The 17,329-nt window shown below is 46.6% G+C and overlaps 1 protein-coding gene across 3 annotated transcripts in view; it reads right to left on the bottom strand.

The window, feature by feature from the left end:
- Window positions 1-17,329, bottom strand: part of PRKCE (protein kinase C epsilon) — a 443,541-nt gene that overhangs the window by 135,763 nt on the left and 290,449 nt on the right. For 2 of the 3 annotated variants that reach the window (XM_070429139.1, XM_070429137.1), the window contains 6 exons: window positions 16,639-16,673; window positions 15,280-15,365; window positions 13,925-14,054; window positions 3,746-3,888; window positions 2,554-2,613; window positions 1,019-1,115 (listed from right to left, as the gene is read on the bottom strand). In XM_070429139.1, the coding sequence (XP_070285240.1) occupies window positions 1,019-1,115; window positions 2,554-2,613; window positions 3,746-3,888; window positions 13,925-14,054; window positions 15,280-15,365; window positions 16,639-16,673 (551 nt within the window). The remainder of the gene's footprint in view (window positions 1-1,018; window positions 1,116-2,553; window positions 2,614-3,745; window positions 3,889-13,924; window positions 14,055-15,279; window positions 15,366-16,638; window positions 16,674-17,329) is intronic. The other variant, XM_070429138.1, reaches the window with a different exon arrangement.

The raw sequence follows: 17,329 nt of genomic DNA, 5'->3' as shown, positions 1-17,329 counted from the left end.
TATAGAATTTGGATAATGACCACAAAAGGGGCTTCAAGATACCCAGGTGCTCTAACGCAATACAATTAGTCCTGCTCTACAGATGCGTATTTCCCTCCCTAGTGACGTCTGGTTCTGGTCACCAGAGGGGAAGTCTGAAGTGTCTAAGTCCCTTCTCAGCCTCACCATTCCGCCAGCAGAATCAGAAACCTCTGCCTGGCCAGCGTGGCTCAGTGGTTGAGCATCAACCTATGAACCAGGAGGTCACAGTTCGATTCTTGGTCAAGGGCACATGCCTGGGCTGCCAGCTTGATCCCCAATTGGGGAGTGCAGGAGGCAGTTGATCAATGATTCTCTCTCATCACTGATGTTTCTCTCTCTCTCTCCCTCTCCCTTCCTCTCTGAAATCAATAAAAATACATTAAAAATTAAAAAACAAAACAAGAAACCTCTGATTACTTTACACTCATCCCTATGGGGAGGAAGGAGATAGCCTGAGCTGAGCTTGAGAGAGGAGTGAGGCCCAGAGCTGGCTTCCTGCCCACTTCTTGCAGTCTCTTCCCCAGCTTTGTCCTATCTCCACCCACCCACCCACCCACCCTGGCCAGGATAGGAGACATCTTCCCCACCTATCCCGACTCCTGCCCTGATCTCAGGTTTCCGGTGTGATGGTTAGAGTCAGAAGGAACTAAGTCAAACTGAGTGATGCTGACAGGCCTGGAGGCAGACACTGGGGCCCAGTGGTAAGAGAGGGGGCTGAACGCCCTCCCTCTCCTGCACTCGGAACCAGGGAAAAGAAAGAACCACAGCATCGAGTGCTCCTCCTCTCTTACTCAGGCCTGGAAGGGATTTAAGGTAGAAAGGCATTTAGTGCCTTGCCCTCAAGACAGCCTTGTAGAGTGAAGGAACCGCTAATGAGTCAACAGGGTCACTGGCTATTTTGGGGAACGCAGGGCCATTCTTGGGTAGGGAAGCCTCAGCTCCTCTGAACTTCTGATGACGAAGCTCAGAGGTAAAGAAGCAAATCCGAGGGTCTCACCCTGGTCACAAGGGGAGGTGGGTGCTGACTTGGACCGGTCTTCCTCAGAGGGTGAGCCTCCAGAAGCGGGCTGCGGGGACTCGGCACCAGCAAGGAGCTAGAGAGGGGGGAGAGGAAGAGGGGAAAGAGGCGTCAGAAGCTAGGGTGGCGAGTTTCCCTGAGGCCAAAAGCTTCAAGATCCCCTACCCAGCACCAAAGGGGTTCCTGGTTCAGTAACACTGCTGAATTGATCGTCTGAAAGCATAGTCTCAAGGTTTTCTTTGCCAGTTAAAGGGAAGAAAACAAGAGACTTCAGTTTGTTCAATTATTATTCTGCCCAAATACAACTGACCTTTTTAAGCAAAACTCAAGCATACCCCCTTTCATAAAATCTCCCTCGCCTGTTCAAGTGATGCAAGTTACCTTATCCAAAGCAACGTGACATGGTCTTACCACCAGTTTGGCATTTACTCATTGTCTTGTTCAGCTCTAGTTAATACTCTCTGTATGTGTATATTATGTGGGGCTCTCTGCTCAGGTAGACTATGGGTTTTTTGCAGGATGGTATTGGTATCAGGTCCTGGTGACTCATACAAAATGATACATATACTAATAGATGCTCAGTAAACACTTTCAGATGTACTGATATTTCTTAGCAAAGTTTAAAAGAACACTCCCAGTGAACTCTCGTTTTTACACAAATGTTGGCATATCCATTTAAGTTCCCATTAAAGTCTGAGGTTTGGACTAAGAGACCACAGGCATTTCTGTTCCCTTTTCTTCTTGGTCTACCAGCTGTGTGTACACGTTCTTTCTGGATGATGGACTGACTATTTGCAAGGGACAACATGAAGGAAACAAAAAATCCAGCGAGCCCGACTCTCCTGCAAAGAAGCCCTTATAGTTTTTGACCAAGGGCACTTGTCTCCCATCCTCTTATACAAACCTGAGCTTATACTTAGTTCACTTAGCTTATTTCTAGCTTTTGCATCAGGGCATTGCAGCAATAAAAATACCAGGACTGCACTCCCTTTATCTTCTACTCCACTTCTTTCTGAATTTCTCCATGTTGGCTTCTTGCCACTGGGTTCCCCAAATCCAAGATAGACAGACGATGCCCACATAAGTATGGGGAAGAGGGCAGGTACTGAGTTTTCTTTTAAATGCTTCATGACAATCAATATTGTCTCAATTTACTTCTAGCAAGGAAAAACAAAAACCCCGTCTCCTGAAAATGGCTCTCTCTAGAGCTCATCAATGTGTGTGTGTGTGTGTCCAGCCTTGTAATCACAAGGTGTTTGTACCTCCTGCCTCTTCAGCAGGGCCCTAGCACTCCTGGGTGCTGACATTCTGCTTGCAATGTCAATGCCTTAGGTCAATAACTTAAGTCCTGTTTCAACCAATGGGGTATACGGAGCTGAGAAGAGCCACCAGAAGCCCAGAATCTCACAGTCAACCATTAAAATAGACTTCATGTCTGCAACTCTTGCAGAAACAGCTTTCTTGATTGGGAAGGTAGAGAAGCAGCAGCTTAAGAAGATGAAAACAATCCACACCTTCCCATTCAAGGGAGAAGGCTCTTCTGAGAGGCACCAGGGAAAAGGCATGGGCAGCTTCTAAAATGAGAAGGGAAACACAGAGCCCTTCAGAAGGTGTTTTACGGCAAAATTTAGAAGAAACACTTAGGGGTCAGGATGGTAGAGGCACCCAGAGCTAGACGTGCTTTTCTAGGGAAAGCTTGAGACTACCTGATGCCGGGCAATGAGGGCCACTGTCCACCCACCGCCACCAGGATTTTCTTGCCCAGTTAACTTGGTTCTGATTTTGTCATAACTTACTTTTTCAAAGATCGCTTACATTTTCCAGGTTAGCAGCCAAGGATAAAAAGGGCCTTCAAAGCAAATGCCGTGGGTACCCTTTAGCTCTATTTGCATCTGTGGGCCCTGACTTACCAAAACAACAATTTAGCAAACAGATCTCTTCCTACTGACATTCAGAATGTCACATGGACAGAGACAGGGCTTTGGTCTGCAAAGAAAAGCCCAGATGTTTCATGTCATGGGGCATTAACCATGTCCCCCGGGCAGCCGAGTGCCGGCGCTATCACAGATCTTGGCTTGCTCCCTAGAAAAGAATGTGGCTCCAGCTCTTCATCCCTTTATCCTCGTCGCAGTGATAGCAGGGGCAAAGTGCAAACACTGACATTGCTCTCGTGCCAGTTCTGGAGGCAGATGCGTCTATTTCCTGGTCTACAGTTGGCCTGCTTTTTCTAGAACAGCGGTTCTCAACCTGTGGGTCGCGACCCCTTTGGCGGTCGAACGACCCTTTCACAGGGGTCACCTAAGACCATCCTGCATATCAGATATTTACATTACGATTCATAACAGTAGCAACATTACAGTTATGAAGTAGCAAGGAAAATAATTTTATGGTTGGGTCACAACATGAGGAACTGTATTTAAAGGTCCAGAAGGTTGAGAATCACTGTTCTAGAAGAAATTCTAAAGTCCTCCTCTAGGCTCCCCTGAGAAACGTAACACTTGAGGCTCCCGCTGCTTCTGGAACTGAAGGAGACTTTAATGTTACCTGCCTAGCCTCTATTTCTTTTCCTTTCAAGCACGTGCTGTTTTGAGTACAGTGTCTCAAACCCAGCAATCTTGTAACCTCACTCCAAGGCACTGCCAGGAAGCCAGCGCAGAGATGTGGGCCCACAGAGAGCTCCAGAAACACCACCGAAAGGCCTGTTACCTTTTTCCTCCTCTGGCCACTGTTGGTGATTTTGTCTGGGGTGACGCCAAGGTCTGCCAGGACTTTGGCGATTCCTCTGGCGTCCACTCCACAGTTCGGAGCCACGTTGGTCTCGCAGCGTCGGTGGACGTTCATCTTGCAGACTATAAGGAGACACGGAAGAGAAACTTCACAGTGTTCATGGCCTACAACTATAATTTTTTTTCTTTCTAATTGTTAAGTACTGCGTGTGCATTGATAGGATTTGGGAAATGCAGAAAGACAAAAAGAGGAAAATAAAAATCACCCATCGTCCCATCACATGTAACTAAAATCATCCATGAAACCATCACACACAGATAACCACTGTTTATCAATTGAATACATGTCACATTTGCACTTCCTTTCAGGGAACAGAACACTGACTGTGGAAGAATTTAATTGGCTTATCTGAAGCAACGTTCACTTGGATTGTGAACCCAAAGGGGTCACATGTACACAGTCTGTTCTATTACTCTGTTGAAAGGTGGGAATATTACCCAGAGAGGAATGCCCCAAAGAGAGCCTATTAAAATGTCATCTGAGCACAGCCAGCGTGGCTCACTGGTTGAGCATCGATCTATGAACCAGGAGGTCACAGTTCAATTCCAGATCAGGGCACATGCCCGGGTTGCGGGCTTGAGCCCCAGTGTGGGGTGTGCAGAATGAGGCTGGTCAATGATTCTCTCTCATCATTAATCTCTCTCTCTCTCCCTTCCTCGCAGAAATCAATAAAAATATATTTTAAACAAAAGATGTCACCTGAAAATGAGGATATTGGCCTGGCTGGTATTGCTCAGTGGTTGAGCATGGACCCATGCACTATGAGGTCACTAGTTTGATTCTGGGTCAGAGTATATGCCAGGGTTTCCAGCTCAATTCCCAGCAGGGGATCTGCAGGAGGCAGCCAATGGATGTTGTTATTTCTCTCTCATTAATGTTTCTCTCTCTCCCTCTCCCTTCTTCTTTCTAAAAACAAACAAACAAACAAAAAAGCCATACATATTTTTTTTAAAAAGAGGACACTGAATGAAGTGACCTCCAAGGCACCTTTCAAACCTAAAATCCAATTTCAACAGAACAAAAGCCATGCCGGAATGTCACTTGACCTACATCACTGAGTTCTTGGTATAGGACATCAAAGGAGAAAACAAACTGTTCTGGTTTCCAGTCCAGCATGTAAGGAGTTGGAAGTAGTCACTCTGTCCTAACATGTAAAAAGCTGAACAAACTGAAAAATCAACAACTCTTCTTGGATTTATTAGATAAGAAGGTCACAGGGCAAAGCGCTGGCCCCAAAATGGGAGAGGCAGGCAACTAAGGTGAATCAGAACAGAAACCCCCAGCAGCAACCTCTGTGGGAACCAGTGCCATGGTAGGAAAATCTGAACTGAAATTGGCAAATTGCTGGAGTCTCAGAGAGGACAAGTCTGAGGGTCAAAAACTCTAGGCAGACCTGGTCATAGGGGTTCCACACTTTTGTGAGTTTTACCAGGTTCCCATGGTGAATATTGGGGGGGGGGGGGGAGAGATTTACTTATGCTTCTGGCAGAAGGAAGGGAAAGGAAACCATTGGACATACTCCAGGGCACTCCAGAGCCTAAACTATTATAGTTTTATCAGATCCTAACTGATCTGAGGGAGGAAAAATACCCAATACCAGCCTGCTCTAGCATCTTTCCTGTCCCACCTACGAGGGGAGAAAAATCTGAACTTATAAGTTCACAGTCCAGAGGCACAGGCTCACTGAAAGACAGATCTCCTCACAGGACCACGGAGCCTTCCCTTCCCAACACCACACCATCACTACAGCACATCAAGTCCGGTAGCAAGAAAAAAAAAATCACAAGGTGTACTACAGGGAAGAGACAGATCAAGCATCAAAACCAGAACCAGGGATGCTGGGATTATCAGACTAGACATTTAAAACAACTACAATTAATATGCTGGGGGCTCTGAGCAATAAAGTAGACAGCATGTAAAGCAGATGGGCAATGTTAAGCAGAGAGATTGAAATTCTAAGAAAGAATCAAAAGGAAATGCTTGAGACCAAAACACTAGCAGATATGAAAGAGGCCGTTAGTAGAAGAAAGACTCTCTGAACTTAAAGAAATGTCAATAGAAACTTCCAAACAGAAAAAAAGACTTAAAAAAAGGGAACAGAATACCTAGGAACTGTGGGACAACTAGAAAACGTATATGTTAGGGGAATAGTAGAACGAAAAGAGGGAAAGGAACAGAAGAAATATCTGAAGCAAAAATGACTGGAAATGTCCTTGAATTAATGTCAGACACCAAAGCATAGATCCAGGAATCTTCGAGAATACCAGGCAGGATAAATTACCAAAACAAAAGTAAAAGACCAACAACAAACTACACCTAGGTATATCATATATGAACTGCAGAAAATCAAAGATAAAGAAAAATAATTGTGAAAGAAGCCGGAAGGAAATAACACCTTACCTATAGAGGAGTGAAGATCAAAAGTGCACACGGCTTCTCAGAAGACATGCAAGCAAGAAGAGAGTGAAGAGAAATACTTAAAGTATTGAGAGGAAACACCAACCTAGAATTTTGTGCCCTGTGAAATTATCTTTCAAAGGTGAAGGAGAAATAAAGACTTTCTCAGACAAAATTATGGGGAATTTGTTGCCAATAGACCTGCCTTGCAGGAAATGTTAAAAAGAAGTTCTTCAGAGAGAAGGAAAATGATGTAGGTCAGACACTCAGATCTACATAAAGAAAGGGAGAGCATCAAAGAAGGAATAAGTGACATTAAAATAAAAACTTTTTTCTTATTCTTAATTGATCAAATAGATAACAGTTTTAAAAATAATAGCAGCAATGTATTTGATTACAGTGCTTATAGATATCATGTACATAAATATATATGCTTATGTATAAGTGAAGTGAGTGACAGCAATAATTCATGGAGTGGGAGGAAAGAATTAGGGTTATTTTGTTATTATAAGCTATTTGCACTACCCATGAAGCAATAGAGTGTTATTTGAAAGTGGAATGGATTGTAAATGCATATTGCAAACTCTAAGGCAGCCACTAAAATAAGTTAAAAAGAATAACTGATAAAGTGGAATCTTATAACATGTTCAATTAAAACCACAAAAGGCAGAAAGAATGAAAGACAAAACCAGGGACAAAGAAAAGGGGCATTAAATAAAAAACAGTAGCAAAACCGTAGTTCTTAATTCAACTATATCAATAATCACTTGAAACCTCACTGGTCCAAATATACCAATTAAAAGAGCTTGTCAGAAAGGATCAAAAAGTAAGACCCAACTATGTGTTGTCTACAAGAAATGCACTTGAATTATAATACACACACATATTAAAACTAAAGATATAAATAAAGATATACCATGCTAACACTAATTTAAAAAAAAAAAATAAGGAGCAGCTATAGTAATTTCACACAAAGAAGGCTTCCAAACAAGGAAAGTGATTAGGGATTATAAAGAGCATTACATAATGACAAAGGACCTTTTTTCAGCCTTTTGTCTTTTTCTGTTTGGAAGTTTCTATTGACATATCTTTAAGTTCCGAGATTCTTTCCTCTATGTAATGGTAAAAACCCTCAACAAAGTCTTAGCAGATTGAATCCAACAATGTATTATGATCCGATGGGATTTGTCCCAGGTACGCAAGGCTAGTTCAACATTTGAAAATCAATTAATGTAACCCATCACATTAACAGGCAAAAGGTGAAAATCACATAATCCTATCAATAGATGCAGAAAAGAGCATTTGATAAAATCAAACACCCATTCATGATGAACTCTCAGCAACCAAGAAATAGAGGAGAACTTTCTCAACTTGAAAAATCACATCTACAAAAACCTAAAACTAACATTATGCTTAATGCTCATAAAGAACTATTTATCCACAACAGGCAAATAACTTTCAAAAGTCAACAACTAGAAAATAAACAAGCCAACTGAAAAAATGGGCAAAAGACCTGAGCAGAAACCTCATCTAATAAAATATACAGATGCTATAAAAGCACATGAGAAGATGTTCATATGTCATTAGGAAATTGCAAATTAAAATGAGGTACCACTACACAACTATTAGAATGGCCAAAATCCAAAACACTGACAACACCAAATGCTGGTGAGGATGTGGAGCAATAGGAACTCTCATTCAGTGCTGCGGGGAATGGAATGGTATAGGCACTTTGGAAGACAATTTGGTAGTGTCATATAAAACCAAACATATTCTCAGCCCGGCCCGCATGGCTCAGTGGTGGAGCATCAACCTATGAACCAGGAGGCCATGGTTCGATTCCTGGTCAGGGCACATGCCCAGGTTGCAGGCTTGATCTGCAGTAGGGGGTGTGCAGGAAGCAGCCGATCAATGATTCTCTCTCATCATTGATGTTTGTATCTCTCCCTCTCCCTTTCTCTCTGAAATCAATAAAAATATGTTTTTTAAAAAATTAAAAAATAAAACCAAACATACTGTTAGTATACCATCCAGCATCACACTCCTGCTATTTACCCAAGTGAGTTGAAAACTTATTTTCACACAAAAACCTGCACACCTTGAAATGTTTACAGCAGTTTTATTTATAATTGCCAAAACTTGTAAGCAACCTAAATGTCCTTCAGTAGGTCAATGAATAAATAAACTGTAGTAAATTCATATAAGGAATACTATTCAGCACTAAAAATAAATTAGCTATTAAACCATGAAAAGACGAAGGAAGCTTAGATGCATATTTCTAAGTGAAAGAAACCAACATATTTTATACATTCTATGATTCCAATGATGTGACATTCTGCAAAGTAAAACTATAGAGACAGTAAGAAGGTCAGTGGCTGCCAAGGGTTAGGGGGAGGCAGGGATGAACAGGTGCAGCACAGAGGATTTTAGGGCAGTGAAACTCTCTGTCTGATACTATAATGGTGGGTTCACGTCATTATACATTTATCCAAACTCATGCAATATACAGCACCAACAGTGAACCCTAATGTAAATGGAGTGATAATGACATGCCGGTGTAGGTTCATCGACTGTAACAAGTGTACCACTCTGGAGGTGAGTGGGGTGATGTTGATGGTGGGGGAGGCTGTATGTGTGTGGGGCTGGGAGTATAAGAGGAAGTTTCTATGCCTTCCATTTAATTTTGCTGTGAACCTAAAACTGTTCTAAAACTTAGTCTCTCTCTCTCTCTCTCTCTCTCTCACACACACACACACACACACACACACACACACACACACACATATCTCTTTCTGGAATGAAATCAGGCAGGATGGCCAGACCTCCTGCTGGCCTTGCATAGCTTGGTCACTGGCTTCGAGGGAGGGACTGCTCAGATACAGCCTCCCAGCCCCCAACCCAGGCTTCAAGAGTCCCATGGAGCTGTGGAGCTAAAGATGCCCACAGAGCACAGGCAGAGGAGTGGGGATGAGGGGGATGGTGGGAGGGGGCTTTCTCAGAAAATACAGGCAAACGAGAAAGCTCCACACAGCCTGGCCGTGGTGCTGACTCCATTAATTGATGTCTGAAAATCCAGACCCAGCATGTACCCCAGGCAACAAACAGCACCCTGTTCTAATTTCTCTGTCCTACTCCCCTTAGCAGCAGCTACACTTGACACTCAGTCCACTTTACCTGCACCTGACCACCAACCCCCCAATCCCATTCTTTCTTTTTATTGGGCAACAGAAAGGATGGCATTGAGATCATTGCTAAGGGCAGCTTGTGTGCATAATTTAACCCCTGGCACCCTCTGGTGTTGAAAATCTAGACTTGTCTGTCCTAACAAAACAATTAGCCTGGGTTGGCAAGTCAGCAAAATAGAAATTGTCTTTGAAGACTTCTTTTTTTATTTTTAAAAACTTATTTTCTGGGCAAGCTGTGTAGTTGTCTTAATAGGTTAAAAAAATGCCAATGACATGTCAGTTAAAATGGATGACATGAGACCGACTTTGAAAGTGCTTTTTAAAAAAGTCTGGAAACAATAGGGCAAAGCTGGCTGAGGCTGGGGAACTTGAGATGATTCAGGCAGCCACATGGGGCTCCTGGAGGCAGGAGGGTGATGCTGGAGGCTGCAGACCAGTAGAAGAAAGTGGATGTGCCACTTGGAACCAAAAGAAACCTGTAATGTGGGCTGAACAAACCACCTCAATGCGCCGCCCCCACCCCCCCCCCCCCCCCGGCCCCCATCACTATTGCTGGGCTGCCACTCATCGGCCTAGGCTGCCCGTAAGGCTTCTCTTTCCAGGCTGCCTCTTGGCGTTCATTTTCAGCTGGTTTTGCCTGATGACTGAGCTGGGAAGAAACATAGCAGCCTTTCTGGGACTCTTTTGAAAGGGAAATCATTATTCTACCACTACCCGATTTTTCAACACATATTCGTTGAGCTCCTACTATGCGCTGGGTGGTGCTTGAGCAGCAGCAGGGTCATCCTGGCCTTCATTCATTTTGGTTTCCATGTTTCCACCCTTTTCATAGCTGAGATTAAAGCTAGGATTGCAACGAGGTGGGTCAGCCTGCTGGGACTTCTTCCAAAGCAGACAAGGTTCTGAGAACAATGACAGAGCCACGCCTGAGGAGATGGGCAGGCCTATGTGTGCCCGCAGAAGTGTCTTTGTGTTGGGGTGATTTGGCCCTTCAGGGTGGGCCACGGCAATGGTTTGACTTCACAACAGGTTATAGTCAGCCATGCCATTCTTGGAGATAGAGAATAAACAATTATGACCAGGAAATTGTCTACGTGTGCAAGGGAAGTTGGCAGTGATGGACTGCAGAGTCCTGGGCAGAAGACAAGAAAGGGAGGGTAGAGGGGTAGCTCCACCAGGTCACATGGGCTCCAGTTGTCACCAGATAGGGAATAGGGAGCCCTGATCACACTGGAAATGCCATTCAAAGCTTTCCAGAGACTATGACTGGCCAGCTTCCTGCTACCCAGCATTGCTCAGATGAAAACGCTGGCTGAATCTCTGGAGACCTGCCATGCATGATGGCGGTCACCAAGTCTTTATTTATTTTTCTTAGACCCAGGCAAGAGGGGCCCCTGCTCTGGCCCATGCTGGCCTCTTCTGGTCATAAGCCTCTCCATAGTTAAGGGGTCTGCAGAGGCAGAAAGACTTGAGGTTGAAAAAGAATCAAAAGAGAGAAGTAAACACAAGGGATGTGGGGACAGTGAAACTCCTCTGTGTGAGCTACTAGAAGGGTGGATACACATCATTACACATTTGCCAAAGCTGACTGTCCATCCATTGATCCCCAATGCAAACTGTGGACACTGGATGGTCACAATGTATCAATGTAGGTTCAGCAATTGTCATAAATGTACCACTCTGGTGGGGGATGTTGATGGTGGGGAGACCAGTGTATGTGGAGGCAGGGAGTATACGAAAATTCTCTGTACCTTCTGCTGCGAAGCTAGAACCGGTCTAAAAATAAAGTCTATTGAGAGGGGAGAGGCAAGGAGGGAAAGGGAGGGGGGTGGAGGGGAGGGGAGGGTCACAGGAGTAGGAAAGGAGCAAGGGGAAATGGCCTAGTCAGGATAACAGAAGAATAGGAGAGGGAAGATCTGTGAACTTTTGCTGGAGGCCCTACATTCTGAACAGCCTTTGCCTTCTAGTCTCCCTGTGGTCTGACTCCCTCACAGTCCTCTGGGCTCCAGGAAACAGGTACCCTTGCTCTAGGCAGCTTCATTCTCCCATTCTTTGCTTGAGAGTATTTCCTGCCAACAGAGCTGAATACACCGTCTCTGGACCATGTCCTCTTATAGGGTCATCCAGGGACCCACAGCCTAGCAACGACATCCGGGTGTCTGGGCTGCTTTCTTAAAATATCAGTATTTATGAGATGATTGGATCTTCATCTGAATTCCCTAGATAGATCAATAATTAATATATTTACTAAAACCCAGACATGGCCTCATCGGAGTCCCATTCAAAGCAGGCTCGGTGCTTCCCAGCAACTCTACTCAACTCTCCAAAAATTCAGCACTCCTCTGCTAAAAATATTCAAGATTACTGTCCATTCTCTTCTTACTCTTCCTTTGTCATAATGCCATTGAATGTTAGAAAGGATGCCAGCAGGCTCTGTTTCTCTCAGGGCTGGGTGCTAGAATCCTAGAAAGGGAGCCAGGAATGTCTGGGAATCTCACACAGGTCACCAAATGGGCAACAGTCAGCAATCCCTCCTGTCCTGGGCCCAGTCCTCCTCAGTCCCCACCACGGCCAACTCCAGCCTTCGCCACCCTCCTCATGCCTTCCACACCCCTACTTCTCACCTCGACTTCAAAAAGGATCTACTTCAGAAAAGAAGGGAACGCTCATCGCAATGCCCTCAACAGATTCAGGACATCGATGAGCATTTTGCCCCCTCACTCCTCTTGGACTCCTATCCCGGACACAGCAAGCCTATCTGTACCCAGGCTGCCCCCTGAGGCATTCCCTCCATCTGGGAGGAGTTCCACCCCTCCTCTGCCCCTGCTGTAGCAATGGTCCCCTCTCCCTCCTGGCTCATTAATCTCTCCTGTCCCACCGTCTTTTCCCTAATTATACAAGATGTTCTGAAAACGCTACACCCTCTATCCTCTATTCAGCCTCTGCATTTGGGCTCCATCTCCACCATCCCATCGAGACAGCCCCTGCTGAAGTCACTATGACCTCTTCGTTGTTCAATCCAACCCCACGTTGCACTCCCTACCTTAAATAACCTCTTGGCACCACCCGTTGCTTCCTTCTTAATTGTTCAATACTCTCTACTTTTGGCTTCCACAAGGCCATTTCTGCATACCTTTCCTCCTACCTCTGAGGTCCTTCCACCTGTGGCTTTTTCTGGCTCATCCTTCTTCCCCCAAACCCCAAGGTGCTAGCCTCTCTCTTCACACTCAAGGCACTTCTCCTGGGGATGACATCTACTCTATCGCTTTAACTACTACTTAGATATCGAAATGCTTGGTCTAAACTTCTCCCCCGGATTTAAATGAGAATGCCTAGAAGTTGGACAGCTCCATGTAAATTTCCCACAGGCACATCTAGGGAGCATGTCCCCAGCTCAACTCCACATACTGGCCTCCAGCTCTGTTACCTCTCCTGTACTCCCTATCTCAGCAATGATGTCGCTGTCCTCCCAGCTGGGCCGGGTCACCACATCCAATAAATTACTCCTCAGTGTCACTTAAGTTATTCGCCTCCTCTCTATTCTTCACTGAAGACATTGCCTCATTTCCAATCCTGACAGTTTCCCACTGAGATCCCTTTAATGACCAATTTGGTCATGGCCTCAGTTTTCCTTCTTATACGTTACTCTTTTTCTCATTTTTCCACAATGGGGATTTATTAATCATGTATTCAGTACAACATTGCCTTTAAATAACAGCCATGCAATATTCCTGCCTCATAGTTCATGGCTGTCCAACTCTGTGAGTGGACTGGACCAGCTTATGGAACTGGACACTCTACTTGGGCCCCCAGATAGTTCTCACGGTCCCATATTCTGTGCTATTACCCGTGTCACTTAGCATGCCCATCTGTGCAGAAGATAACTCACGGGCAGGTCAGCAGGAAATAGAGGAAAGTTCAAGAGTCAAAGCTCAAACCCCACTTGAGCTAACAAGCTGTGTAACAAAAACTAGTTACTTAGTCTCTGAGCCGCAGCTCCCTCCCCCGGGACATGGGATAACGGCACCCCCATCTCGAGCCGATGAAGGATGAATACAGTGCCTTATGTGACAGCTTCTAGCACGGCTCCTTCCAAGAGTGGGCTCTGAACCACGGATTGTGACAGGAAAATATCTATCATTCATCTCAGTGCCTAACTCCAAAAATATTTGTTCCCTTCTGCCCCAATGTATCTTTTCCTTAAATTACTTCTATGCTTTTACAGGCTCATCTTGTCTCCCCCGCTTGCTAACTATCCTAAGAGGTGAGGGCGCGCCTTCCTCCCCACGGTCCCGGGTGGAGGTGGAGTTCCCTTGGCCAGTGTGGTGTCCGCACAGCGACTGCTTAACAAAATGGCACAGTAGTTAACGGGGCTTGACAAGAGCTTGTGCCCAGACCTCCCGCCAAACCTGGAACTGGCTTTTGAGGCTATGAGAACAAACAAAGATTTTTAAAAAGAGGAGACTACAGGGGCACGCGAGGGCAGGGGGTCGAGGGCAGGCACGGAGCTCCTTACCTTTACACTGCAGCCCCTGCCGCAAGAGGCCCCAGAGCAGGGACCCACAGTGGTCGCAGAAGGTGGGGACCTTGTAGTTGTGGATACTGAACTTGTGGGGCATGTTGACGCTGAACCGCTGGGAGCCCACCTGCAGCGACGGCAAAACACAGGGTCACGGCCAAGCTCCTGTGCAGCCTGAAGAGCTAATCACTGGACCTTCTACAGAACTTTCCAGAAGGCATGGTCATGGCAGGTGGCAGGCCCTACTATGGCTCTGAAAGCTGCCGTGAGAAAGGAGGTGAAGAAAGCCTCTCTCCTGCCCCAGGGTCTTTGCTCCTGATGCCTTCAACCCGTTTGCTGCCGCTCTGTTTTACTCTGAGAGTCACTCTTTTTGGAAACCAGATCACAGATCCATCTGATTATAAGCTGTCTCTGACCCCCAATACTAATGGCCTGTGACGATGCAGTATTTATTTCACAGAGAATTAAAACACGGCTTTGAAAGCAACTACTGTGAATGTAGATAACCCCTCTAGTATACTGACATTCAGTCTTCTCCCAAACGGTCAGTTAGGAGAAACCTAGCTTTGCTATTGAATTCTCTTGCTTCTTTACCATCAGCAACTTCCCTAATAGTCAATCTGACACTCGTTTGTAAGATGAAGAGACAACATAGTGCAGTGGTCAAGGGCTCAGGCTCTGGAGCAGACTCCTGGGTCTGACCGTGGCTCCTTCGCACACCAGCTGTGTGCCTTGGGGCAAGTTAACTGGACCTCTTGGCTTCTATTCTCTCTGTTGTAAATGAAGATGATAACAACCATCACATTGAGGTTGTTATGGGGCCAGATGATAGACAATAAAGTGCTTACATCAGGGCACGGTAAGTTCCCAACGAATGTCGGCTATTGTTGTTACTGAAGCTATTTCCGCCTCCTGCGTGTTTCTGGGGTTTACTAATCCCACTCCATTCCCCCATCACCTCATAAAGATAAGCTCCTGCTCCTATGTTGACTCTCTCCCTCACTGTTTATGAGCGTGTGGGGCCACTGGCACGTCAGTTAGCCGCTTCACTGTTCCCATGAGATAATGGCATAAAAGAATACATGTTTTCCTCATGGGCTTTAGCTCTGGGATCACACAGCTCTTGGCACAGTCTCCACAGACGTAAATCCGACTCTGGTCCACGCGCATTCTGCAGACTGTGCCTCATGCCGGAAGGCGGTGGACAACTCCCCTCCTTTTTGATCAACACAAGGAAGAAAGCAATGGGATCTTGGAGAGATAAGGCTTTACTTGGGGACCTCGGAGGAGGCAGTTAGAGGGCAGGGATGGCAGTGAAGAAAGCCCGGGACTTCAACGCTGCAAATATTTACCTCGTCGGGAGTTTCCTGTTTCTTTAATCCAGCACACTTCGTGATGATGAGCTCATGGCATCGCTTGTGGACCACGCAAGTGCACACTGCAAACAGCAAGACATGGGGAGGCTGAGCGACAAGTGGGGGAAGGAAGGTACCACCCCATGATTCAATCGGGCTTTGGCAAAGGGACGAGGGGAGCCATGCCCCTTCCGTCACCGGGTCTTAACGTAACACCCTACCTGAAGCCCTTTGAGCAGTGGTTTCAAAGCCCTCCGCCATCCCAGCCATCCCAGTTTCCCACATGCTCTGGGGAAGAATGGACCATTTATATACAAAGGGCTTCAGTGGTTTTCTCCAGTTCCAGGAGGACCCGTCAGGTTTCTCGCTTCTATGTGCCCAGGCCAGGGAACTGTTTCCCTTCCATGCAGTCCGTCTATCAGAGACAGGACAGCGTCTTGCTCATCTCAGGACCACGTCAGGGCTGGCTGGTGTGTTAGGAGGAACGCAGCGGGAGAATGCGTGTTTTGTGGTACAGAAGTTCTTAAGCTTCTGATCTGGTTGTGTCTTTACATGCCAAGCATAAACATTTCCATTCAACTGACTACCTCCCCAGAAGTGGTCTGTAGCTCTGTCTTCAGTGCCACGGGGCGTGTGGGCAGTGAGGGGCTGAAGAGGCCAGCAACTGTTTGCACACACAGCGATGCCCAAAAGGACCTGCCCAAGTCCCCAGGCATGAGATCCAAGCCAACCAGTGGCTCGGTGGGGAGATGGAATGGCCTCCCAGACCAAACCACAGAGAACCCTCCACATGACCACATCATGTGCCCACCCTTCAATTCTGGACCACTTAACCTTGCATTTGTAGTCAATTAACTGCAAACAGACACTTCAATAACTTTGAGTGCGTTTTCAACGTGTAAGAGCTAACGATTCCAGAGCAGAGGCAAAAAAGAGAATCGGCCAGGACCATCGGGGATGCTGCATAAAACAGGCAGGGAAGGGAGCGTGCCCAGGGGGTGAGAGAGTAAGGGAGCTGATGGGATACAGAGAACCTGGTGTGGTGCCCAGGGGGACCTTCGAGGGGCCTCTAACTGACGCATGTGTCTCCCTAGGAAAGATGGGAGTGCTACTTGCAGACCGGCTCGACCCCGGGGCCCCCAGAGACACATCTACTCCCACATGTGCATGGAGGAGCAATGGCCAGGCAGCGACAAAGAACACAGGGTCCTGCTTCCCAAGAGGGAGCAGGAATGGAAACTGTGGAGAGCTCAATGCCATCAAACCCAGCACACACCTCCCACGAGCATTAGTAGCATTAGTGATCGGGATGGGCCCATGGGCCCACAGGGATTTAGTTCATACAGCACCTCTTACCTTGACATTGGTATCCCTGCTTTCCTATGACACCCCTGAAAAGAAGAACACAACCCTGTAAGTAACATCACCAAGGACACCAAGCCACCGCCTGCTGGTCACCACCCACAAAGCACCATGCACACTTGGTGTACCTAGCAGTGCGATCTCCCTCCCACTCCCAGGCAACCCTAAAACGACTCCCTCAGAGGCCACAGAGGGCAGCCCCAGCGCTTGTGAGGGGTGCAAGGTTTGGTCAGTGAACGGGCTTGGTTTCCTACACAAACAGCCGTCCCCATGGGACCAGCAGTGCTCCGGAAGCCACAAGACTCCGGTGCTCCCTGCAGGCCTCGATAAGTCGCTTGAGCCCATCCTTGTGGGCAATCCTGGAGGCACTTCCCTGGCATTCCAGAAGCCGGCAGGGATTACAGGTTAGTCTGTGGCCAGGACTGGGAGTTCAGTGTACCATTTGGGTGAAGGCCAACATTAGAAGTTCCTTTCATGGCCAGAAGAGTCTCTCCTGGGGCCAGTTTAGGGTCAGCATGGACACAAGCCAATCAACTTGGCCTGAGCCCTGACCTCAGGGCACCCACAACCACTGGTCAGGGAGCCCCCTGGAACTCCTGGCCTGGCGGGGGCAGCCAGAAGGCATTCGGGCTACACCTCAGGAAACCTGGAGCTCAGTGCGTTGGCATGGGCTCAGAGGAGACCT

This window comes from Myotis yumanensis, unplaced genomic scaffold, assembly GCF_028538775.1.
Source record: "Myotis yumanensis isolate MYYU_CA2020_CCGP unplaced genomic scaffold, mMyoYum1.0.hap1 SCAF_11, whole genome shotgun sequence".
Classification (NCBI taxonomy): Eukaryota; Metazoa; Chordata; class Mammalia; order Chiroptera; family Vespertilionidae; genus Myotis; species Myotis yumanensis.
Note: the sequence above shows the minus strand (reverse complement) of the source record. Positions and strands in the feature narration are given on the sequence as shown.